The sequence below is a fragment of the Schistocerca piceifrons genome, chromosome X (assembly GCF_021461385.2).
Source record: "Schistocerca piceifrons isolate TAMUIC-IGC-003096 chromosome X, iqSchPice1.1, whole genome shotgun sequence".
Taxonomy (NCBI): domain Eukaryota; kingdom Metazoa; phylum Arthropoda; class Insecta; order Orthoptera; family Acrididae; genus Schistocerca; species Schistocerca piceifrons.
Genome location: NC_060149.1, coordinates 308048228 through 308075022, shown reverse-complemented (window position 1 = coordinate 308075022; position 26795 = coordinate 308048228). Strand labels below are relative to the sequence as shown.

The 26795-nt window shown below is 37.3% G+C and overlaps 1 protein-coding gene across 1 annotated transcript in view; it reads left to right on the top strand.

The window, feature by feature from the left end:
- The window catches only part of LOC124722327 (titin homolog), a 296877-nt gene that overhangs the window by 232683 nt on the left and 37399 nt on the right, over positions 1-26795 (top strand). The window contains exons 9-16 of the mRNA XM_047247504.1: positions 5731-5907; positions 7619-7776; positions 7861-8428; positions 8504-8625; positions 18834-18968; positions 19709-19815; positions 19898-20027; positions 26498-26789. Of these exons, the coding sequence (XP_047103460.1) occupies positions 5731-5907; positions 7619-7776; positions 7861-8428; positions 8504-8625; positions 18834-18968; positions 19709-19815; positions 19898-20027; positions 26498-26789 (1689 nt within the window). The remainder of the gene's footprint in view (positions 1-5730; positions 5908-7618; positions 7777-7860; positions 8429-8503; positions 8626-18833; positions 18969-19708; positions 19816-19897; positions 20028-26497; positions 26790-26795) is intronic.

Below are 26795 nucleotides of genomic sequence, written 5' to 3'. Positions count from 1 at the left end.
ATTACATTCTTTTATCACTTTTGCATCCCTTCATATTAGTCAAGCTGGTGTCATATGGAAACGCTTGTTTCATGGATGTACTGTTGTACACAATGAAATTCTAGCATTACTATCACTTAGTAAACTATTGAAATGAAAGAACTGATACTGTGAAGTCATAATACTATTGCGGAAATGATAAATTTCTCTACAAAACTGTAAGGCATGTCCTGTATTCTGTTGAATTTATTGTACTAGAGATTGAAGGCAATTCTGCTGAAACATGAATATTAAGCACAAAGAAGTGGTTCACACAAAAAAGAAATAGTGTTTATTTTACTTTTTCACACACAAATATTTTTGCAACAAAACACCAAAATTTAATGACGAGTTAGTGATGGCACTTCTTTTTATCAGAATGTGGCTTGCAAAAGGAAATTGTATGTAACTGCTGTCATTCGCACAATAGCAGGCAAAAATATAGTGAACACCACTGTCAAAACATATAGAACATTATTATTTTTTGGAATAGAGCCAAGGGGGCAATGTAAAAGATGCGAAGGAGATGAATAACTTTGCTTAATCCCTTTGTGTTAGGTATGTTCAGCATTAATGACATTTCCTATTCTCTGTTTCTGTTATCACTTGGGTTGTCAAGTGCTTATTATGTATGCAATAGCTATTTCATACTTTTTTGCATAATTTGAGTTTTTGTTTCAAAGTTTCATTGTGTTGTATAAGCGTGTGAAGTAAATATTTTGGAAACATGTCAGTATTAAAATACTTGTGAAAATGTTGCCAGGGTGTGAAAATGTTCACTTCTTGTTGACTTTATGTTGGGTATGGTTACATTTTGCATGTTGCCTATTTTTGTCTCAGCTTTGTACTTTTAGCATTGTAAATGTGTATGATCTGTTGCTTGCATTTAATGAGGTGGAAGTGAAATGTAAGTATGGCTGTAAAATGCTGAAATTAACCAAGATAAATTGCTGTTGGCATGTTGTTTTTTAACTGCTGCTTGGAAGTAGAATAAGCTACCTCTTCCTGGCATGCGTTTGTTGTTCTAACTGGTACTTAGTGCATGTTTTGTAGTATTTTTTCTGCTACTTGATAAATAACTCAGCTTTCGGCACACTACTGTCTGCAGCACAATTTGTAAGTATCTGTCAAACTGGAGGCATCATTTGACGCATTTGAAAATGTGGTCATTAAGGTAACTTTTCAGGGCTAACTAATCATAAGCCTGTTTCCTTGACAATCAATATTTTATCTTTTAGTAGATGAGGAATGTGTTTATTTCTATAACATATGCATTAAAATTTACATTTTTGTGTTTTTTGTGTTCAAGGCACTGTTTACTTTTTAATGTAGAACACAGAAATTTATTCCATTTCTAATGATGGTTCTGAAAGATTATTCTCTACTTTCGGTGGTGGTGAGTAAAAAGTATTATTTTGTTCTAGTATAACTGATGCTTCTTGCTGTGCTGCTTCTAACTTCTCAAAATTGCTTTCTTGTTTTGAAGGAAAAAAAAGAGCTCAGTATCATACCAATATTTCACTTACTGTACATTTTGTTTGTGGCACTAAATTGAACTGCTAATGTAAAACCCAAAATCTTTCTGGGGTTACCTGATTAAAATACAGACACCCATTTGTGACTAATTTAACTGACTTACAGTTTGTATTATCATTTCAGAGGAAAATCCAATTTCTTTGTAAGGATAGCCACACTTCATTAACTAAACAGATTTTTTTACACGTGTTTTATTTTTTCATGAAATTAAACTTACAAATTCAGGAGGTGAATAACACAACAAGCATATTTGAAATGAGAGTACCTGGTCCACAAAAACGACCTGTCAGACTAGGGAATCCCTATGGGCATGATTTTGCAAATTCAAGAGGTAAATAACACTACAGACATAGACATATCTGAAATGAGAATACCTGGTCAACAACATTGAGTTTTCATGCTAGGGAATACCTGTGGACATGTTCTGGGAAAGTCGTGTAAAATGATACAAACACTGTTGGAATTTATTAGAGGTTGTTGAAATTGCATTACCCATCTTCAGTGCATGTAGTAAATACAAGATCATTGCTGTAATGTATGTTTGCAGATTTCCTGTGTGTTCTGAGTGGTGCCAGAAATGACATCAATCCTTGCTCTGAAACACACTGCTGATTCAATGGTTGTTTCGTAATTAGCTCTTTCATAATCAGCATTTTTCATGTCCCTCCAGATAAAGAAATGAAGACCTGTCAGATCAGATGACCCCGATACCCACCTAATCATGGCTTATTCATCAGTTCCTGATATATAGCCATCAGATAATTCTCAGTAGTAGGGACATGATGTCAAACATTCATGGCACTTCTGTCTAGTGGTGGGACAGCCAATCAGTTTTAACAACTGATTGGCCAATTAGTTGCTTTTCCATCCAGTCAAATAAAGCTAGTCTCTGTGTCCATGTCAGCTGTGTGAATGTTTATCGCACAGTCTCCAGTTTTGAGTGGTGTCGCTTAATATGAGACAACTGACTGACAAAAGTCTGACAGTTAGGTCTGTTGTATGAATGTTTTCACTCAGTCACTGGGCTGGAGTGATTTTACTTACATGTTTTTTCAACTTTTTTGTCTCCAAAGTCCAGGTAGTGCCTTTAGGGCCTGACACATAGCAAGCACTCCACGTCAGTCCCCTGCTGCCTCCAGGAGCGCAGCTGTGCGAGAAGTTGGCCCAACCAGTGGCGCCGTGTGGAGGCCTGCCCCCTGCTATAGCTGGCCATCTCCCCGTACCGGCTGTGCTTCTTGTGGCAGAAGGAGGCTGAAGTGAAGCACGTATGGTGCACATGTGATCTGAGGAAACTAAGATTCAAACGGTTTTTAATTAATGGACATCATCACATCGTCTTCTTCCTCATATACCACTAAGGCAACTTTTATGCTTGACTTTCTGCCCAACCAGTGATACATCTATCAGCTTCATTAGTTATTTGTTAATTGCATCTGGAACAACTTAATCTACAGCAATATATTATCAGTTTTAAATGATGAAAAGAAAATTACTCTGTTCAGTACACAATTAAATAAATACATACAATGCTTATTGTAATTCTGGCATACTCCGTGAGATGTTTTCACCTACTCCCAGGGTAGAGCTACCTTCTGGGTATACCACTGCTTTTGTTTTACAGACTGTGTTCACTTACAAGAGTGAATTGATAGCTCAGTCAACTAAAACACTAAAGAGTGTTTTCAGTTAAATAAACAAATGAATATGTTCTTCCATGGACAAAAACACTACACAGACTCATTTCACTTGAAAAGATTGAATGAATAACTCAGTGAATGTGCAAAACTACATCAGTCTGTGTAGAGTTTTCATTTGGTTGTTTTCACAGACTAATATCACTCGAAAACAACGAATAAATAATGTTTGAAATGACAACTGACTGAATTGATTATTTTCACGTGGTTGCTTCCATCACTACTTCTGTTTGCTGATGTGAACAGAAAGAATGCTGTTCTCCATTTGTCACAGACAGTGCCAACTCGCTTAGTGACAAATGTTGCTCTTTATGTCTCATATACTGTGTACTGCTAAGGCTGCAGTTTGTTTGAACTGAAAGCATCATAGTGAGTGCAGTAAAATTCACCAGTGTAAAGTGTATTAGCAGAAGGAAAAAGAATGATTCATGGGATAGTTTGTTGCAAACCCAAGTATTTGCGGAGGATAATGACCCATTTGTCCTGCAGACTGGTAAAGATTGAAGTCCATTCATGAACCTTTTCTCCACAGGTGGGTGCTTTACTACAAGATTGTTCAAAATATTTCTGTGTGATGTTTTCCAGCCCGTCTGAAGTATCTTTATTTCTTGACACAGATATGTAAGATTCAATTCAGACTCGTTACTGATTTACACATGAGAACTTCTGGTGCTGTGAAACCCAGCTGTTGGAAAAATGCTGTTGATGCTATATCAACACTGGTCATCCATTTTCTTCGACAGCTCTGTACATCCAGGGTATGCCAGACATATCAGAATTTGATTAGCATTCCATTTATCAGTGTACAGTTGGTGCTGTATTTCTTTAGCAACTTACCATTGCTGTAGGCCTCTGCATGTTGCTGTGTTCTGGGAGTTAACCAGGGCCATCCACAGCCCATAGTGGAACAGTCTGCCCCAGTTAATCAAGGCCACAAATTGAACAGAGGAGGGAAACATGCCTACTGTCTCTTACAATTGAAATCATTAACCTTTTGTTCCTAACACACATACACGTTACATTTTCAGATGACGTGTTTATGAAAAGCGCGTTGTACTGAAATTTATAGTGGTAAACTAGCATCGGCTACTATTTTTATGTTCCTGCACATGTTGTTACAAGAACTGCAAACAAATAGAATAATAAAATTGCCCTCAGAAATCTGTTACTTACTGTCGATTTCATAAAAATAAATAGCTCAATTGCAAAAAGTGATAACATTGACTATATCTGGTTTAATCAGACCATTTATTTCTTCAACCTTGAAAGTGCTATTAACATTATAAACTTTGAAGTATACATGCTTCTAGGGTTTGTAGAGGGAACTTAGTAAATGAAGTTTCAACGAGGAACTCATTTCCAGAAGTGTACCATTTGAATATGAAATAAGTTTGAACATTGGATCAGTTTCAGTGGAGACAATGGGCTCTGACATGTATACTCTACATTAGCCCATGGAATGGGCAATATTTTGAGTAGCTGTCGTCGTCAAATTCTCTTCTGTATAACAAAAGACGTCCAAATCAAAATTGACATAGTGGCATACCCATGAAGCACCACAGTCAAACCTCCAAGTTGTGAACATACAAGTTTCTCACATCCGTTTTTTAACCAGACAAAAATGATATGTGATGTCATAATTACAATAGAGACTGATGGTGGACCCATGTTCACAGTTTGTGTGCAAACCGTGAAGCAGGAGATTTGAAAACGCTCTGATCTTCCAACTTATTTCACATCCAAACAGTATTTTTGGACATGAGTTTCTTGTTAAAACTTTGTTCTTCCAACTTATCTTATATCCAAACAGTATTTTTTGGACATGGGTTTCTTGTTAAAACTTTATCTAATTAAGTCCCTTCTGTAACCCCTAGGAGCCTCAATGTGCCTTACATTTCAGTTGTAGTTATTTAACAAGGCAACTCTTCCTGTAAGCTGGCTTGTCAAATGTAATCACTTTGCATTTATAGTGACTTACCAATCAATTTAATTTTAATTAAGTACTGCACAGCACACAGTGAAAAATTATAAGTCTATCTTCCAGCATTCTAATTTATTGTATTCTACTTCTTGAGTGAATCTTGAAAAAACTGCTCATTAATGAAAAGCTACTTTACAATGAACTGTGCAGTATTTCCAGATGCAGAGAGACTTTTGTTATGTATACTGTGTTTTATCAGTAGTCAGTAAATAATTCACTGTTAAAAGGATAAATAATAAGTGGACCCTGAACAATTTCTCAGAATTGCGGGATGTCCTTTTCTCTGGTTTTGTATTATTTTATTTTTTTACAGGCCTGATGTGCAGGGAAGTGAAGTCTGACAAATTGGTGTTCTGTAATAAATTCTTTGCAATGCAGCTTGCATGCACTGTTTCACAATTTCATTTTATTTTATTTTTACCATGTTTTCCTGTGCCAGTGGTAAGAAATAGTTGTTTATTCATGTGTACTTTGCTGACATGCTGCTTGCACATACTGTAGGACTGCGTTCTGGTGAAGTAACTCCATCAAGACCAGTGAGTGCCCTGAGCCAACATAGCGTAAACAGCGTAGGATCAGGGACAAGCCTGCGGACACGTCCATCAACTGCCCCACGCCGTCCTCGTCCCTTCAGTATTGCAGTTACTGGTGTCAGCCATGAGCCAGCGCAGAAGCATGGTACAGCTCATTCTTTTTGTGTTGGCATTCTATAACTGCTGTAGTTGTAAGATCTGACAAATGTGCAGATACTACCTGTGAGATATACAGGCCTTCAGTGTTATTTTAATTAATACGTATATTAGAGCATTTATATTCAGGAGCTCAGCAATCACTGTGATAAATACTTTAATGTCCCTCTTGATCACAGTGTTCAAATTGGATGTTTAAATTTTTGATTTACATTTATTCATCAAGTACTGAATAACTCACAAATATGCAAAGGCCATTAGTTGATATTCGGTTAAACACAGTTCGTACTAATCATGTGATACACAATTTTACTGCTTCTGTGTGTCTTAACAAGAGTAGTTTCTTAGAGACGAATTTGTACTTGTGTTATACAGTATCATGCAAAAGTGAAATTCAGTTACTACACAAATCATTTCTTCTATGGTTCTATAGTATGCTATTGGAAATTAAAACATTGGAACAGTGTTTAGCCGAATCATTATATATTGTCAGGCGTTTCTTTATGTGCTCCATGAATACAGCCTTCTATATGTCATTCGTGTCTTAATATCATATCATTATCCACTATTATAAAAATCATCATCTTCCTCGTTTCTTAATAAAAATTTAATTTCTCCAGAGATTGGCAAACTTTCCAATTTGCTAGATATGGCCTTCAAAGAAGGCCACAATTCAAAGTATATCTTTATTCTCAAAAAAGTGTAAATTAAACAGTTCATCATATGAAGACTGTTTAAAATATAGTTTGGTTTCTAAGGAAGTAAAGAAAACATAAATGTCAGAGTAGCACAAAATCTTATTTTTAACTTAAAAAATCTGTTGGAAACAAGAGTGTATCGAAAGCCAATCTGAAATTGAGGAAAGAACATAAATTACAATTTTACAGCACATGTAAGTAAAATAGTAAAACATGTACTGTGGGTAAACTTGAAAAGCAGATGTTCATGGAAGCATTTTACATGCAATGCTCTAAAAGAATGTTACAACCCATGGAAAGAAAAATTTAATACAGTGGTAGAATGTTGCCCAACATACTCAGTGTTAGTTAATTTAGTAAGAGGGGGATCAGTAGATGGCTTCAGGTACAGGTTGGAATATATAACACAAAACGTTGAGGCAGTTGCATGCAGTATGAATATGGAGATGAGGTTGGTGCAGGGTAGAGGAAATGTAGGACCATATCAGACCAAAATGAAACATGATGAAAAGAATGTACCTACCACAATATGCAAGACCAAATTCCCATTCTCTTTTGCATCTTCTTCTGTTATGTTTACTTTAGAACACTTTGATAATTTCTTTTAAATCCAAATTTATTTAAAGGGCTTTGCAGTTCAATTTTGCCCACTTTCCACTCTATGTATTATAGTTCGAAAGTGTTTAACATACTACTTTCAAGCACATATATTGCTACAGATTAGAAATTGTTGTTGTTCTGTTTTCTGTGATAACAACAGAGTGACTAATGTAGTTAATGGTTAAGTAACTCTGATTCTTTTTATTACTTGTTATATGTTCTTTCTTTATCCATACATGAAGTAGAAATCTAGACTAACAATGTTTTTACAGCATTAATGCCAACTGGAAGAAATATATCTACCACCAAGAAATTTTTATATGTTTATTGGATAATATTTTTTACAAAAATTTGAAAGTTATTTGTTTTGAAAAATTGTGTTTATTGAAAACTATTGTGTAGGTGCTTCTGGAGAACAAAAATCTTCAAAGCTGCAGAGCCCAGGTGGTGAGAAGGAAGTATCTAAGCCTCCAATACCAAGAGTTCATGGTACGAAGAAACCAACAAAACCAGAAAACTTACCAAAGAAACCTACTGAAAAGATAACAAAGGTATCAAAGGTATTCACATTACATAGTGATATAGGTTAAGTTACACTTGTCATAGGTCTAAAAAATCAAAATTTAATATGTATTTAATTCCAGGCATCACCAAAAATAACTCCCAAGGGTACTCCTCTACAGTCTCCAGGCTCTGAAGGTACACCATTACTACCACAAGGACAGGAAGTTTCGGAGGCAGAGAAGGATAAAATGATTTCAAAAGAAAACAGTAAGGCTGAAGGCACTGAGAGCACAGGGTCAGATGTAGTAGCAGTTGTACCTACAACAGAACCTGGAGAATTTCCAGAAAAGACAAATGAAATTGTAAAAGAACCAGTTGAATCAAAGGAGACTGAAAAAGATATATCTGAACTCAGTGATTTAAAAGAGGGGCCATCTCCAAAGGAACTAGTAGAGCCCAGTGATCAGCAGGAGGAGATAAAGAAATCAGTTGAATCAAGTGAGATAAAGAAAGAAGTAACTGAATTGAATGAAGGAAATAAAAAACCATTAGAACTGAAAGAAGAAAAATCTGGCTCCCAAATTACAGGCGATATTAAATCAGATGCACTTGAGGCAGGACAAGTAGTTACTGGTGAAGAAATGCAAGAAGTTAAGGGCATAGATACTTCAACTGCTCAGGTGTCTGAAACTGAAGCGGAGATGACAGGTATGTATAGTGTAAGATAATGAAGTATCCTGAAGTGTTGGATTGTTGTTCGCTAATTATTTTTGCTTCGACCAGCTTCCATGATAGCCAAAACGCGAATAACTACAGAAGAAGAAGCGAAGGCAGCACTGGCTGAGAGGAGACGTCTAGCTCGGGAACAAGCAGAGAGGGAAGCAGAGCTTGAGAGGCAAAGATTGGTAAACTTTCCATTTTTCAATTTAATGTGCTAAATATTAAAACTAAGTTGTACTTATGGTATCTTGACTTTTTTCTTTCTTTTGGGTGAACTGTATCTTGTGTGTAAAGTGTAATTGCTGGCTACATGAAAAGTGTGCAAAAGTAAATTTAAAACTCATAAAACATGATTCTCCATCTATTTTGTTAACTCCAAAGTACAGTGAAGTCCAAAGAAAAAAATATTAAATTGCTTCGAAGTGACATTGAAATGCTGAAAATGGAAATTTTAACACTAAAGCAAGTGAATGTAAAACTGATTAGTCAAAGAAAATACCTTTTATGTGTAAAAAAAATAAAATAAAAACAGCCAATTATAGAACAAAGTGAAAAACATTTGCGTGCACACAATGTAATTGGAAATAACACAGAGAACTTCTTCAGTGGGAAACCTTTGATAAATAAAAAACAAAAATGGTCACCTGTAACAAAAAGGACAAGTGTGAAAATGGTACAAAGAATTGGAGTGACAAAAGTGATATCCTGATAACAGATGACTTCATGTTAATAAATGTTCTTATGCCAGATTGATGTTCATCCTAGAATCTGATCAGCGAAACAAATGTTTTAAACACACATGAAGAGTAACATGAACAGAAATGGAAACAAAGCTGAAAACTACAGAACTGTTTTAATTAACTTGGGCACAAACTCTTCATGCAAAGTTAAACAGAGTAAAATGAGGTCACTAAAAACTGTGTACACAACCTCCAGGCTAGTAATTAATGGTATTGTTCACAGAAGATAGATAAATCATATGTTAACAGAGTAAATAGCAGGTTAGGGAACAATGACAATATTAATAGTATTAAGGAATGCAGGTGACATGCTTGGAGCAGTAGTCATTGACCCAAATAAGTATTTAAATTATAAATGCCTGCAAAAATATGACACACACTTCAATAGGTTATGCTCCATAAATTTCAGTAGCATCTTTGTACACATGTGCAAAATCATTAAAAGCAAGAGAAACAGATACATTCTTATAGCGGTGATAAATCCAAGGTGCAAAGTGAGAATAAAAGGCATGAATGCCAAAGAAAGGGCGTACTTCAAATCGTAGTCAACAACAAAAATGCTCTAGTGATGCTTCAGAATATCAATGACTAAAATTGATTAACTTAAAATTATTCTTTCAGAATGCATAAACATCAGAACAGTTTGCTTATATGTACACTGGTTAACAGAAAATTCTATATAGGTGTTAAATATTACTAATAGTTTTAAGGTAGCATGCAGATTTGATAATAGAAATAAGTCTCATGGAGGTTCCTGCATGCTTGTGGATGCCTCAGAAAGTTATGAAGTGAGAAGTGATTTTAATTACTGAAAAGAAGAAAGTGCATTTAAGAGTTGCTCTGTGTATTTAAGTGATCAGAATACAATGACTCTAGCAGTCACTAGAATTCCTGCAACTGCTGTAATAAAAGTGTCCTTAACTCCAATGTCTGCTTGTGGAAATAATTCAGAAATAAAATAAGAAAACATCTGTGATCACAGCAGATTTTAACATAAATATTGTAGTTTGAAGCAGTTACACCACAAAAATTTTTGACTTACTCAGAAATCTGAGAAGTTCAACTTTCCTGAAGTTATTAGAGAACAGCAGATCAGTAACCTGCATTGATAATAATGTTACAGACTAACAGTTTAAAAATGCAAATAAGTACTGCTTAGACCTAAGTATCTCCAGACATTCAGCTCTATTTATTGAGCTCCCCTATCAGATGAACCAAAGCCTCAAGAAATGCATAAAAAATAAATGTCAGTTAAAGTAATATGAATTTTTACTGCAGTAAACTTAATAGTGTAAGCTGGCAAGTAGACCACTGCAGCTCAAGCAACAGAAATTTTGACAAGTCATTAAATTGTTTTGTATATGTATTCAGTGAATCCTCTCCTCCTAGAACCTAGCAAAAGAAAGTAAATAATAAACTTAAATATGTTATGCCAGGAATAAAAATCTCTGGTGCTAAAAAGAGACAGCTCTACAATGAGCTAAAATGTAATAGAAACCATAATTTTGTTATGTATGTCAAACTGTATAAAGCTGTATTCAGAAAAGTTGTACAGGTAAGTAATACATTCATCCTCTATCATAGAAATAAGAAAAAAGCGTTTGTGGTCTGTTGTTCACTTGGAATTAGGAACCACAATCAAAAACCAAGAGACTTTGAAAATTATAATAAAAAATGATGTAATAGTAAACCCTGTTTGAATTTCAGAATTCTTTTTAACTGTGATTAGATCAGATGTAGATCCGACAGTCTATTGTGACAAGGCAAATTTCATGTGCTTGTAAAACAACCAAAACACAGCTTTTTAAAAATTTGAGAATATAGCCTAAAATTATGTGGAAAATAAAATATTGTCTTTAAAAAACAAAAACACATCTTTGTTGGATGGAATACCCAGATCTGTAATTGAGGGTGTTTATGATATCACTTCACAGCCACTATTATTCTACATCTACATCAGGGCTTCACAACATACATGCTCGCGGAGCAAGCTGTGAGCAGCAAGGTGCGAGCACGGAGCAGCATGAGCACGCTACCCCCCACTACCGGACCAGAGCGGAGAGTGGGGAGAGTCATGTGGGGCACACAACAGCTGCCCGCCAATGTAAATCTGCGGCCACCTGCAGGGATATCACTCATGAATTATTACTGCGACAAATGAAACAAATAAAGGAGAATGTACACATGCCGCATAATTTTATGAGCTTAGTGTATGCCTCTACATTCGTATTAATTTGTGAACTGTTACACAATAAAAGGTGTCACTGAAGTGTGGGATTCTCGATTATCTTGTACTTTTTGCCCTTTACAATTGCGTCTATGTTCGGAGTAATTGTTCTTGTGCATTGTAGGTGCAGCGTGCAGTTTAAATTTTGATCAGACAATGCGTTTCTCAGGCGCGTCTTGTTACATTTCATTGCAGAGAACAGTTGTTCACAAACATACGTGGAACCGAACATTGATATTATTGTAGCCGCCAGTTTGTGCAAATGATGAAATCTATCCTGAGGGAAGTGTCTGTAGAATTCCAAAATGTTTTTCTTGTTCTGAAATTTGTCTCTGTATTCTCTGTCACACTGCAGGTCAATAATTTCTAGTTGCAGCTCAGGACGAATCTCTTCAATATTCGCTGAATATGGAGAGGAGAACAGATCAAAATCACTGTCTAGTGCTGTCAGATCTTGAAAGCGTTGATCAAATTCTTCCTTAAGGGCAACTAAACTATGTGAATAACGTTCACAGTCTTTGTGAACATCTTGCACGGATGATAATTTAGGAAAATGAGCTAGATTTCCTGTTTCCAGCTGACTCACCCAAAGTATCAATTTCATTTTGAAAGCTCGTATTCGATCTATGAAATGAGTAATTAGCAGATCTTTACCTTGTAGTGAAATGTTCAAAGCATTCAGATGGCTAGTTAAACCTGCTAAGAACGCGAGATCACATTTCCATGAAGGCTCTTTCAATTCAGGAACACACGTTATTTATTTCCATGAACGTATTTATCTCATCTAATAGGCAAAAAAATCGATTTAATAATTTGCCACGACTAAGCCCGCGGACCTCACTGTAATAAGGCAGGCTACCATATTGGCTTTCTACAGCCTCAAGAAAGCTTTTAAATTGCCTGTGTTGCAGCCCACGCTTCCTTATATAATTGGTTGTACGAACAACAACACTCATCACATTTTTTAGAGTGATACTCTTTGCACATACGTTTTCCTGGTGGATCACACAGTGCACGCCCCTTATTTCATTCGGCACGGTCAGTTTTTGCATTTTCTCCTTCAACAGCGCTACGAAACCTGATTTTTTTCCCTGTCATCACTGGTGCACCGTCTATAGGCACTGAAACTAAAGAATTCCACAACAACCCTATATTTTCAACACTTTCTTCAACACTACTTAAAATATCACCTCTGGTTGTAGTGTTCTTCATGGCTACTACATCGAGGAGCCCCTCCCTCACCTGAAGATCTCTATTAACACCTCTAATAAATATGGCAAGCTGCGCTGTTCCAGTGTTATCAACACTTTCGTCCAGAGCTAGAGAATACGCCATAAAATCTTTACAGATATTTGCAAGCTGGCTCTGGACGTCGTCTGCCATGTCCTGTATGTGACGCATAATGGTCATGTTAGATAATGACACAATCTGAAACTGTTCAACTTGAGATGGACACAAATGTTCCGCTGCAACTACCAAACATTCTTTTATTAAATCGCCATCAGTGAAGGGGCGCAGGGATTTTGCTAAGAGCAAAGCAATTTTGTAACTCACCCTGAGAGCTACCTCAGTTGATTTTTTTAAGTTTAATAACTTCCTGTGCACGATCTGGACCGTCACATTTTCCACTTCCGTAGTCTTTCGTGTGGTACGAAATATAATGTCGCTGCAAATTAAATTTCCTAAAAGAATTCAGCGTTTTGTGACATGCTAAACATTTTGCAACACCATTTTTTTCTGTAAACAGATACAATTCCTCTCAATGGTGGTTGAACTGCGAAAGCATGGTTGGGGTTACACAACGGCGACTTGACATGATTCTTAACCAGCGATGTGGCTGTTAGAGCTGATCGTAGTACTTTAAACGTTACACAGTCGGTGCGAATTCAATAGGCACGCTGCGGCCCTATTCAAACATGCACGCGCATTTCCCCTCCCTCCCTACTCCGCGACCTTGCACCTGCTCGCGAGCACGTGCCTGAGCAGACGCGAGTACTCGCGCTCAAAACCGGCCAGTTGTTAAGCCCTGATCTACATCTACATAGATACTCTGCAAATCACATTTAAGTGCCTGGCAGAGGGTTCATCGAACCACCTTCACAATTCTCTATTGTTCCAATCTCGTATAGTGCGTGGAAAGAATAAACACTTATATCTTTCCGAACGAGCCCTGATTTCCCTTATTTTATCATGATGATCATTCCTCCCGTATATAGATTGGTGTCAACAAAATATTTTTGCATTCGGAGGAGAAAGTTGATAATTGGGATTCCATGAGAAGATTCCGTTGCAATGCAAAACACCTTTCATTTAATGATTTCCATCACAAATCCTGTATCATTTCTGTGACACTCTCTCCCATATTTCGCGTTAATACAAAACGTGCTGCCTTTCTTTGAACTTTTTTGATGTACTCCATCAGTCCTATCTGGTAAGGATCCCACACCGTGCAGCAGTATTCTAAAAGAGGATGGACAAGCGTAGTGTAGGCAGTCTACTTAGTAGGTCTGTTACATTTTCTAAGTGTCCTGCCAATAAAACACAGTCTTTGGTTAGCCTTCCCCACAACATTTTCTATGTGTTCATTTCAATATAAGTTGTTTGTAACTGTAATACCTAGGTATTGAGTTGAATTTACGGCTTATAGATTATATTGATTTATCGTGTAACCAAAGTTTAACAAGTTCCTTTTAACACTCTTATGGATGACCTCACACTTTTCATTATTTAGGGCCAACTGCCACTTTTCACACCATTCAATTATCTTTTCTAAATCGTTTTGCAGTTTGTTTTGATCTTCTGATGACTTTATTAGTTGATAAATGACAGCGTCTCTGCAAACAACCGAAGACGGCTGCTCAGATTGTCTCCCTAATCGTTTATATAGATAAGGAACAGCAAAGGGCCTATAACACTACCTTGGGGAATGCCAGAAATCACTTCTGTTTTACTCGATGACTTTCCATCAGTTACTACGAACTGTGACCCCTCTGACAGGAAATCACAAATCCAGTTACATAACTGAGACGATATTCCATAAGCACGCAATTTCACAACGAGCTGCTTCAAGCACGCAATTTCACAACGAGCTGCTTGTGTGGTACCGTGTCAAAAGCCTTCCAGAAATCCAGAAATACAGAATCGATCTGAAATCGCTTGTCAATAGCACTCCACACTTCGTGTGAATAAAGAGCTAGTTATGTTTCACAGGAACGATGTTTTCTAAACCCATGTTGACTGTGTGTCAGTAGACCATTTTCTTCGAGGTAATTCATAATTCATAATGAACACAATATATGTTCCAAAATCCTGCTGCTTATCGACGTTAACAATATGGGCCTGTAATTTAGTGGATTACTCCTGCTACCTTTCTTGAATATTGGTGTGACCTGTGCAACTTTCCAGTCTTTGGGTACGGATCTTTCGTCAAGTGAACAGTTGTATATGATTGTTACATATGGAGCTAATGCATCAGCATACTCTGAAAGGAACCTAATTGGTATACAGTCTGGACCAGAAGACTTGATTTTATTAAGTGATTTGATTTGGTTCACTACTCCAAGGATATTTACACATGTTAGCAGCTGTTCTCGATTCGAATTCTGGAATATTTACTTCGTCTTCTTTTGTGAAGGCATTTTGAAAGGCTGTGTTTAGTAACTCTGCTTCGGCAGCACTGTCTTCGATAGGATCTCCATTGCTATCGCACAGAGAAGGCATTGTTTGTTTCTTGCTGCTAACATACTTCACATACGACCAGCATCTCTTTGGATTTGCCAGCCGCGGTGGTCTAGCGGTTCTAGGCGCGCAGTCCAGAAACGCGCGACTGCTACGGTCGCAGGTTCAAATCCTGCCTCGGGCATGGATGTGTGTGATGTCCTTAGGTTAGTTAGGTTTAAGTAGTTCTAAGTTCTAGGGGACTGATGACCTCAGATGTTAAGTCCCATAGTGCTCAGAGCCATTTTTTTCTTTGGATTTTCTGCCAGGTTTTGAGACAAAGTTTCATTGTGGAAACTGTTATAAGCATCTCTCATTGAAGTCCGCACTTAATTTCGAGCTTCTGTAAAAGATCGCCAATCTTGGGGATTTCGTGTCTGTTTAAATTTGGCATGTTTGTTTCATTGTTTCTGCAACAGTGTTCTAACCTGTTTTGTGTACCAAGGAGGATCAGCTCCATCATTTAATTTATTTGGTATAAATCTCTCAATTACTGCTGATACTATTTCTTTGAATTCAAGCCACATCTGGTCTATGCTTATATTATTAATTTGGAATGAAAGGAAATTGTCTCTCAGGAAAGCGTGAAGTGAATTTTTACCTGTTTTTTTGAATAAGTATATTTTTTGCTTATTTTTCGAGGATTTGGGGATTACAATATTCAATCTCACTATGACAACCCTGTGTTCACTAATTCCTGAATAGGTTTTGATGCTCGTTATTAACTCAGGATTATTTGTTGCTAAGAGGTCAAGGGTGTTTTCCCAACTGTTTACTATTCGTGTGGGCTCATGAACTAACTGCTCAAAATAATTTTCAGCGAATGCGTTTAGCACAATTTCGGATGATATTTTATGCATACCTCTGGAATTGAACATGTAGTTTCGCCAACGTATCGAGGGTAAACTAAAGTCACCACCAACTATTATCGTATGAGTGAGGTACGTGTTTTAAATCAAACTCAAGTTTTCTTTCAACCTTTCAGCAACCGTATCATCTGCATTGGGAGCTCGGTAAAAGGATCCAATTATTATTTTATTCCTGTTGCCAACAATGACCTCTACCCATAGTATCTCACAGGAAGTATCTACTTCAATTTTGCGACGAGTTAAACTACTTCTGACAGCAACAAACACGCCATCACCAACTGTGTTTAGCGTATCCTTTCGGAATACCGTTAGGTTCTTCACAAAAATTTCGGCTGAGCTTATATCCAGCTTTAGCCAGCTTTCAGTGCCTATAACAATTTGAGCATCAGTGCTTTCTATTAGTGCTTGGAGCTCTGGTACTTTCCCAACACAGCTACGACAATTTACAACTGTTATACCAATGGTTCCTGTATCTACGTTCTTCCTGTGTTCGGCCTGCACCCTTTGTGACTGAAGTCCATCTGTTTTCCTGAGACCCTCTGACCTAAAAAACTGCCCAGTCTACCCTACACAGTCCCTGCTACCTGTGTAGCCACCTCCTGCATATAGTGGACACCTGTCCTATTCAGCAGAACCTGAAACCCAACCATCCTTTGGCGCAAGTCGAGGAATCTGCAGCCTACACGGTCGCAGAACCATCTGAGCCTCTGATTCAGACTCTCCACTCAGCTCTGTACCAGAGGTCCGCAATCGGTCCTGTTGATTATGCTGCAAATGGTCAGCTCTGCTTTCATCTTGCAAGCAAGACTGGCAGCATTTGCCACTTCTGTTAGCTGCTCGAAACCAGAAAGAATCTCTTTTGCTCCAAAAGTGACATACATCATTGGTACCGACATGAGCAACCACCTGCAGTTGGCTGCACCCTGTGCTCTTCATGGCATCTGGGACAACCCTTTCCACATCTGGAATGACTCCACCTGGTATGCACACAGAGTGCACATTGGTTTTCGTACCCTTGTCAGCCAAGTCCCTAAGGGGCCCCATAATGCGCCTAACGTTGTAGGTCCCAACTACCAATAATCCCACCCTCTGTGATTGCCCGGATCTTGCAGGCTGAGTGGTTTCCTCTGAAACAGGACAGGGGACAGTATCTGGCTCAGCGACAATGTCAGCCACAGACAGCATCTGGAATCTCTTTGTCAGACAAACCGGGGAGGCCTTTCGTGCAGCCGTCTGGAATGTCTTTTGCCGCCTGCTTTGCCCTGGGGCGACCCCCCACTCGACCACAGTTGAGGGATCAGCGTCAGTGCGAGCAGTAACTGGGTTGGCCACTGGCGAGAACCGATTGGTGGACTCAAGTCTGGACATCCATTGGATCCCCACAACAGTGGTGCCCATCCACTGCAGCCTCAAGCTGTTTAACCAAAGCCAATACAGCCTGGAGCTGAGAGCAAAGTGTCACCAACCCAGCTCGCATCCGCACACAACAGTCGCAGTCCCTGTCCATACTAAAGACCGTGGAAAACTAAACTATGCAGATAAACGGACTATCGGCACACGCTGCACAACTCTACGGTACACCCTGATGAAAACGTTGGAACTGTGTCTAATAATACGCAGATATTCAAAAACTTAACTACCGAAGCACTCAGGTGAAACTAAATAATTCGCCCCTGTTTAGGAACTTGTAATATGTCACAAAATCGGTTTACTTTCCAACGCAAACAAAAATGCGTGAACACTGGCTATTAGATATTAAATTTACACGCAGAAACTCAAGAAACTAAACTATTAAAGCACACGGATGATATAATAAAATTCACTCCTGGTTAGGAACTCGTAAATGTTACAAAAGTGGTTACTTCCTTGTTGTGTCTGTCTCAGTCGGCTGCTACTGCCTGAGTGACTGGCTGACTAACGCCAATTATTAAAAACCATAGTTTGAGTAGTGATCTTTCTCACATGTTTTGAAAAACACAGGGGTAAACAATTACCCAAAAAGGGAACAATAAAAGACATGACGAATTACTGCTGTGTTTCTCTTCTGTCGGTCTTCTCTCATATTTGAAAACAAAACAAATTAAAAAAATGTCTTAAATAACTGACATAATTTTTAGAAACTGGTTTGGTTTCCAAGGAGAAAAAGTGCTGTCCATGCCAGCAGTGAGTTTACTCAAAAGATATGCTTCCTGTTATACAGTGGTAAATAGGTGACAGAAATAGTCTACCATCTGACAAAATCATTAGTTCAGTGAATCGCTTCTTACTTCTACATAAATTAGTGATGTGTTGGTGAAAGGAGGGACAGTGCTTTACAATAGTTCAGTTCATACTTAAAAGATAGCAACAGAGTAATTGTAATATCAAATTCAAGCAATTACTTATCTGTTTGGAAAAAAGAGTTTCCCGAGGTACAGGAGAAGTTTTAATATTGCCTCCCTATCTGCTCCTATTTTATGTAAATGTGTTATTATTGATGTTTATTGACTCTTATTTTGTGGATGATACATCAGTTCTAGTTGAAAATGAGATTCTTGAAAAATTCCAGAAAATGTGAAAGATACTGTAGAAAAATTTGAATTGTGCTGCCATCAAAATCTGTTACTTTGACAAGCTTTTGTACACATGGAGGAAAAATTGTGAATTACATGGTATCTTTCATTTATTTTAAATCATTTAATAACTTGAATCCTGTAGAGTCTTGTTTTATGGAAAAAATTTGCATGTTTGTGGAACATTATTTTCTCTGGTAATGTGTATAACATACCATTGCTCTTTATCATAATCACTGTTATTATTAATTTTTCTATAATCTAATTAAAAATTTGACATGAGAACAGGAAGAAGAGCGTCGGAAAGAGGAGGAACGTATACGGTTAGAAGAAGAAGAACAGCGTCGCTTTGAAGAGGAACAGCTGCGCCTTGTGGAGGAAGCACGAAAAGCTGAGGAGCAAAGACTCTTGCTAGCTATCCAGGTAGTTCTGAGGATAATGTTATTGTTGATATGGCACCATGAGTACAAATTAGTTCAGTGTCAAAAATAGATAACAAATCTTAAAAAAAATTGTTTTCTACCTGTGAATATGTGTTTAATAATTGAATATTCAGTAATATATATTTTTTGAAATATGTTTTAAAACGATGTAATTGATCATGGCAGATTTAAATCATGTTGTACCTCTGGACAATTCTAGGTTTTTTGTAATAATGTATATTCTTAGATGATTTCACTTGAGCAGCTGAATAGTTCACATCAGAAGACTTGCACAATGCTGAGAACCTTCCAAGTCTTGAAGCAGGAACCGAACAGTGATTTTAAATTCTATATGTTTGTGTATAAAATGGTGATAGTGTATTCTTGTGTCCCCTAGGAAAAGTTTCTCACAAGGAAATAAATAGTAGTTCATTCTTATCATTAAGTATACTTTTCTGTTCCAATGTAGTATAGCCATGATGTGTATTATATGAATAATTTTTAGTTATTAAGTTTGATTTCTAACACCATTGTGAAAAATGTTACCTCATTAAGATCTTAGATAAATCTATTCTTAATATTCTTGGGGTAAACTTGTCATCAAGTTATGTGCTTTCCCAATTTCATTGTCATTCACAGTTTGATAGGTCTGTAGCTTAGCTATGTAGTGACAGTTCGTATAATATTAAAAGGATAAGAATATCTTGATGCACATTTATGCATAAATATTTTATTTTCAAGGAAAATGAAAGACGGGAGAGGGAAGAAAAAAAGAAAAGGGAGGAGGAAATGAAGGCCAAAGCAGAAAAAGAAGAAGCAGAGAGAAAAGCCCGAGAGGAAGCAGAAAGGTTTGTGCTGTTAAAAATTAGGGGGAAAAGTTTTTTTCTACAGAAATTTGTCTCTAATTTATTCCTTCCATTTTTTCCACAGGTTGCGTAAAGAGATGGATGAACGACTAAAGAAGGAAGAAGAGGAGCGCATTGCCCGTCGCAAACGTGTGGAAGCAATCATGTCACGCACTAGAGGGAAAGGTGCAACACCCACAAGCACTCCTGTTAAGGTGAGTAATTAATGTTTTTGAGGTTATGAATTGTATTGTGATGCATGCCACTAAGTAAATGTTGGCAAACAGACTGCAGTTATGTAATGCACCGTATTTAATGACCTCAATGACGCAAACCTCAGAGTCCCTTCTTCAATTTTTAAATAACCTGGAATTTCAAATTAATAACACTGTTGTAGCTCTGTGTTCAGTTTGATTGCAAGGCTTCTACAGTTGGTATAGTTTCACTCTTATTATTTCACATTACACATGCTATTTGAGTGAGGCAAAAGTTTGGGCTCGAGTCCGTGTCCAGCCATCCAGATTTAAATCTCTGAATGAAAGTGTATTTTCTTTCTCATTATTTCCCAGTTCAGCAGTACTTCCCCACTTTTATGTTATAAACTAATCTTCCTTCCTTCCTTATTTCTTTTCATCCATCCACCCTTTTGATTGAAGTGGCCCAGTGATAAAGTAATTGGCTCATATTTTAAAGGAGCTGGGTTCAAATCCTGGTCCACCAGTTGTGATTTAAATTTAATATAATGTTCCAAACTCATTCCATATAAAAGCCTTGCTAGTTCTTCCTCATGTCTTTGTTGAACCTTAGCTGTAGCTTTGTCAGCAGGGCTAAGCCCACAAAGAAAGAAAAACATTATAATGGTTGAGCCCAAAGATTCTTCACATAATACTGGATTTTGAAACTATTTAAGTAACCCTTCTCAGGATAATAAATGTCTATCTTCAAGTATCTGCCAATAAAGGTTTTATAGCATTTCTATGGATGTTTCCTGTGAGCCAATCAAACCTGTGATCATTTGTGCGGCCCTTCTTTTGTATGTGTTCAGTATCATCCATTCGTCCTACTTGTTCAAACACTTGAACATTATTTTAGGATATATTCCATGTGAGTTTTGTAAGGAAGCCCCTTTGTGGACTGACTGTATTTTCCCAGTAGCCTACCAGTGAACCAAAGTCTACCTCCTGCTTTACCTACAATTGAGGCTATGTGATCATTCAATTACATGTTACTGCAAATTTTTATGCCCATGTGTTTAATAGTTGGCAGATTCAAATTGTGACTTACTGATGTTGTAGTCAAATATACTACTTTTCTGTACTGTGTAAAGTGCACAGCTATATATTTCTGGACACTGAAAACAAATCACCAGTCTTTGAACTACTTTGAAATCTTAACAAGACCTGTATATATATTTGTGTATGAGTTAGTTTTGCACAGCCAGTGTTTTTGGAATCTGTGCTGGTTAGCATAGACAATATCATTCTGCTCAAGATACCAGAATGTGTTTGACATCTGAATATGTTCTAAAATACTACAACAGATGGGTGTCACAGAGAGAGGACTGTAGTTCTGTGGATCACTTCTGCTACCCTTCTTTTAGATGAGTGTGACCTGTTCTATCTTCTAACCACAGATGCTTACATTGATATTTTTACATACTTGTATTCAGAACAGAAGCTGAATACTGTGCCTCTCATACAAAACTAAGCGTAGTTTCCCTGTTTCCATCATTCTGTGATGTTGAGTGGGTAATTGGTATTAGCACACATTAGTTTCCTAATGTAATTTCTTATGATACAAATAGTTTTAAATAAATGTGCTTTTCTGTATCTGCATTATATTTTGGTAAATAAGTGGTTAATATTAGATATTAAACCTTTTGTTTTGTATGAAGGTCACATTTTCTTTTTCTCACTTCTAACAATTTAAGAAATCCGGTGTTACTTCTGACAATATTATGAAAAGGATAGATTGCTACTCACCATATATTGGAGATGTTGGGTCACAGACAGGCACAACAGAAAGACTGCCGAATGAGTGAGCTTTCAACCTAAAGACCTTCTTCTAAAATAGACAACACAAACACATTCATGCAAGCACAACACACACACACTTACGAAGTGCTTGTGTGTGTGTGTGTGTGTGTGTGTGTGTGTGTGTGTTTTGTCTACTTATAAATTTGTCCAAAAGCTCACTCTTTTCCCCCCCACCCCCACCCCCACCCCACCACCTCCTCCCCCGCTTGTCTGCGACTCAACATCTCCACTGTATGGTGAGTAGCAATCGATTCTTCTCATAATATTGTCATTATTCCATCATGGATTTTCAAGTGTTACTTCTCTTATACATAAGGTTTTGAATTTGTGTAAGGGCGTTGAATGATTCACAGGATGAAAAGAACTGGTCAAATTTATAGACATTCCATTGATTTTGTTTACTTTACCCATCTTGTACAATATGTACTGAAAAAATTGTATTATTATTATGTGATTTACATAAGGGATTTAAGATTTAATGCTTTGTGTGCTAATGAGACAATGCACCAGAGAAAGGAGGGTAGTTTTTTTTTAATATTCATGTAGAAGACACGTGTTATGTTTTTTTGTTTTGTTTGTTATTATAGAGTTTGTGACTGTGCGAATAATAAGTAGTTTGTTTGAAAGTCAGAGTCATTTCTCCTGCATTATTTCCTGAATTCGTTTTGCAAAATGTTTAGCAGGTTACATTTACGAAAGAAAAAAAATCCATTTGATCAAGAATTACTCTTTCAAGTCCACTACCAAGTTTTGAGGTCAGTGACACTGAGCTGGATTTCTGTAAGTCTCTGGTTGCTTTCTTTTTATACCCTGTTGATATTGTGGAGATACTTAACAGGATATGAAAAATCCCGTGGCCATGTGAAGTGCTTCCTGAATGTGGTAGTGGTTTAGTGATATTTTTTCAGTTCTGCGTTCTTTAAATAAATTAGATAATATGTCAAACCAGCCAGTGGACATTTGTATTTTCAGCTTCAAAATAACTTCAGGATGTCACTAGCAACACTCCTGAAGCTTTGATCAAGTTCACTATCGATCCTGAATCATAATTCTGTATTAATTTCTTCTGTGAATTTCTCACATACTGTATGTAGTCTTTATACTCTCACTTCCCACATTTCTTGTCTACTACACACCATGAGTTTTTACTAACATTACTGATTCACTTATCACATCAGCATAACACTGTACTGTGAGTTCCATTAAAGGTTCCCTGTATGCTTTTTTCTAGGCTTTGCATTTTCTTTGGAAATCCAGCAGTTTGGTCCTTCATATCTCCCTTTAATTTGTTAATTTACTGCATTAATTTAATATTCTTGACATTGTCTTTTTACCCACTCAGATGATTAAAACTGTGGTTTAATATTTCATAAAAATAATAAAATTTTCTTTTATAATTAAGTCACCATGTAGTACAGATAAAGTTCTGGGATCAGAGAGGTGGCTTTCAGCGGTTCTAAGCCCTAATTCCTCCCTGTTTAAATTTGTGTGGAAATGGTGAATACATGTCTGGGAGTCAGCTGTTGTGTGTGTTTATGATGAATTCACATGGATTCAGTTGTAGGACAATTAACTTGTCAGATTACCTAAAGTAGTGTGGATTATTGCTTGAAGAGGCTGTGTTAACATTTAGTGTAATCTGTCTTCTTACATGTTGAGCATTTATCAAGTAAACTGCAGTTGAATGAAAAATGCATCACCATATTAAGCTGTTCTTCCTTGGCTTTATTCTTAGTGCTGCTGACTCAAAGACCATCTTCTCTGCTAACTGCACTGCCAAATTATGTTTTTCGTACTGAACATTATTGCTAACGCGTGCGACTACATCTCCATCCATGTGCATTTTTGAACAATGTAAGCTCAAAGTTTTATACTTACTTAACTTAAAACTGCTAGTGTCTCCAGTTTTGCAGTCAAGTTCATCCACAATATACAGAATGTTTCATGTATGAGACTGGTGCACACCTGCAGTTTACACAGGATGTGTACTGGTATCTCCCTCGGGAAGCATAGCTGCTTGGCACATCTTCCCAAGTTGAGCATAAACTAACACGGAATGTGACCAAATCAAGTTTACCTTTATTTGCAACAGATACCCAGAATTGTGTATCTGAGCAGCAAGAGCAATTTGACCCTTAAGAATACATTATCAAGCATTTGTTAAATTTCGGCTATCAGAATTTTTGAAAACACAAGCCAACTACTGTCTTCTAACTCTTCAAGTGTATGAGGATTGTTTACCTACATCTTTCCATTTAACATAAGCCAGAGGTAGAAATCACATGAATTTAGATATGGGAAATGAAGAGTGGATTATCCTATCATCAAAAACACCTCATAATACTACAGTGTTTGTCTGGAAAGCATTGTCACCAATTCTATTCTAATGCTGCTGTTAGTGAACTGAAGTGTATCTGCCATGGCTAGTTGGAAGTATTTGTTAGCTCCCAACATAACCCACTTCATTTTCCTCAGAGCTTTCTGAAAGTCACGACGAGTCACTACGTCACTACAGCATGGAAGTCCAGGATGACGTTCATGATGAAACTCTTTCTGGACACTCTTCAACATGGAAAGCTGAAGACAGCATGATGTGTGTGCATGAACTTTTGAACACTGACTGTAGAATACCTGTTCCTCTGATAGCTCAGACTCTGGGTATATGCAAAATCATTGTCCAGGAGACTGTAACCAAACAACTGCAAATGAAGTAATTGTGTGCAAAACTGTTACCAAAAATTTTGACCATTAGCCACAAGTCCAGCCGAGTACTCATTTGTGAAGAACTTCTGGAATTGTGTTGAAATTTTGGAAAGTGTTGTAGTGGGAGATACGTTGTACGTTTTTGAATATGACACTGATACAAAGATACAGAACTCCAAATGGCACAACTGGCAGTCACCATCTGCAAGAAGGCCAGAAAAAGCATATCCAAAGTGAAGGCAATCGGGACTTTGTGACATTACATTCCGAACAAATCTTTTATCATAGATGTATCAATGGTGTGAGAGCTTGCATTTTCCTGCATAAAAGTAGATGTTTTTGTTAATTGTTAATTTTCTGAAAAATTTTGCTCTATAATAAGTCCAGTAATTTGTGTTGGACTAATTGCACTCACACTCCTGTTTTCACATCGTGCAGAGGTCCTCAACGTAACTGATAATGATTTACAAAAGTTCAACATTGATTGTTCTAACCTATTAAATTTCAGGCATGCAGCCATGCAAATCCCAACCCCTCTACTCGATTGTGTTGCAAGTTTGTGTATCCTAATAAATGCATCCGTACTTCATTGGAGGGGGGGGGGGGGGGGGGGGGGGGAGGGGGGGGGGGGCAGCCTTTCTGGATCGATCTCTCCATCTTGTACAGCATGCAATAGTTAGTTGCAGTACTGATATCTAGCAACAATATCTCAATTGGTCAGTTGATGCACAACTGTTACTTTGTGAGATTTCAGTTTGAGTTCCTGCACAGCTCTATGAGTACATGCTACTGCCACGTTAGTCCAAAATGACACAATGATTTTCTTGGACTTCTTTCTGAAGCTTAGTTTGTTTTATCGTTGAAAATGTGTAATATAGTCAGTGCAGGTATCAGTGTCATTATGCGCCACATACTTTGCACTGGTTACACATATGACAAAATCACTGTCATACAATATTTCGCCTTCTAAGTCTACATCTTCTGTGATATTTTCTGTTCCCATTCCTGGCTTCAGCATGATTGAGACACCAAGTTCTTCCAGTAGCTTAGTTGTGTATGTAGAAAGTATGCTGTAAAAGTCAGTAGTATTCAACAGAATGTGAAATGTGCATTTCAGTGTAGTAACAAAAATAGAATTAAGTGTAAACTCGTGAAGTAAAAGTTAAAAAACAAGTTTCTAAGAGAATCACTCTGCTTGTAAACACGTAAGTGGCATAATACAGTTTATTCTCCATGTATTAATAAACCCAAATCTGTGGTTATATGTATAGTTCATAGAAATAGCAAATTGGCTGTCACACGGGAAGAGAGGGCTGATGTATGAGACACACATGTTATTCCTGGTCCAGATTTTCAAGTTGTTTAAAATGATTATTTACACTATACTATAGCAGAAATTCACCATTAAAATTTATTATGAAGAGTTGAATCCCAGCTGTCCTAACGTGTGTGTTCCAGAAATCATTGTATACAAATTCTGGAAAGGTTCTTTTAAGCTATAACAGCCAGTTATTGACCTTATTCTCACTGGGGTGTCCGCCCTGATAGCTTAGTGGTTAGTGCAGTGGTCAGTCATGCCAAGAGGCCTGGGTTCGATTCCCGGCTGGGTCGGAGATTTTCTCCGCCCAAGGACTGGGTGTTGTGTTGTCCTCATTATCATTTCATCATCATCAGTGGAAGGCAACGGGAAACCACCACTGGAATCACTTCCCTAGACACTTATGTGGTGGGCCCTCTGACAAGGCTTCCCCCATGACAAGACCTGCCGTAAGGCAGAACACAAAGTTAAGTTTTCACTGGGGTGAAATTAATAAAAGTTTTTTTTAATCATTCTTACAACTGGAGACATTTAAATTGTTCATCACTATAAATTAAGAACAATTGGTGTTTTACATATTTCTTCAAAACGATTCTGTTTTCTAATTTAGATTTTCTTCTTGCTACAGGGCCAGCTTGAAGGTGAAAGTGGTGGTGATGAAGATGGAAAGGATGTCAGTCCTACAGAAGAGAGAAAAATTGTGCCTAGTGGAGATGGTCACATGGATGTGGGGAATAAGGAGTCTATGGAGACAGAAAAGGGTACAGATGTGGTTCCCAGCAGTGTTGTAGAAAATGGGAAAACTGCTACTAGTGAACAATTGTTAACTGAGAATAGTAATGTGAAAACAGCAGAAATAAGTGGCAACCATGTAAATAGTAATAACACTAATCTTGAGCCTGTAACTCAGTTGCAGAACAGCAACG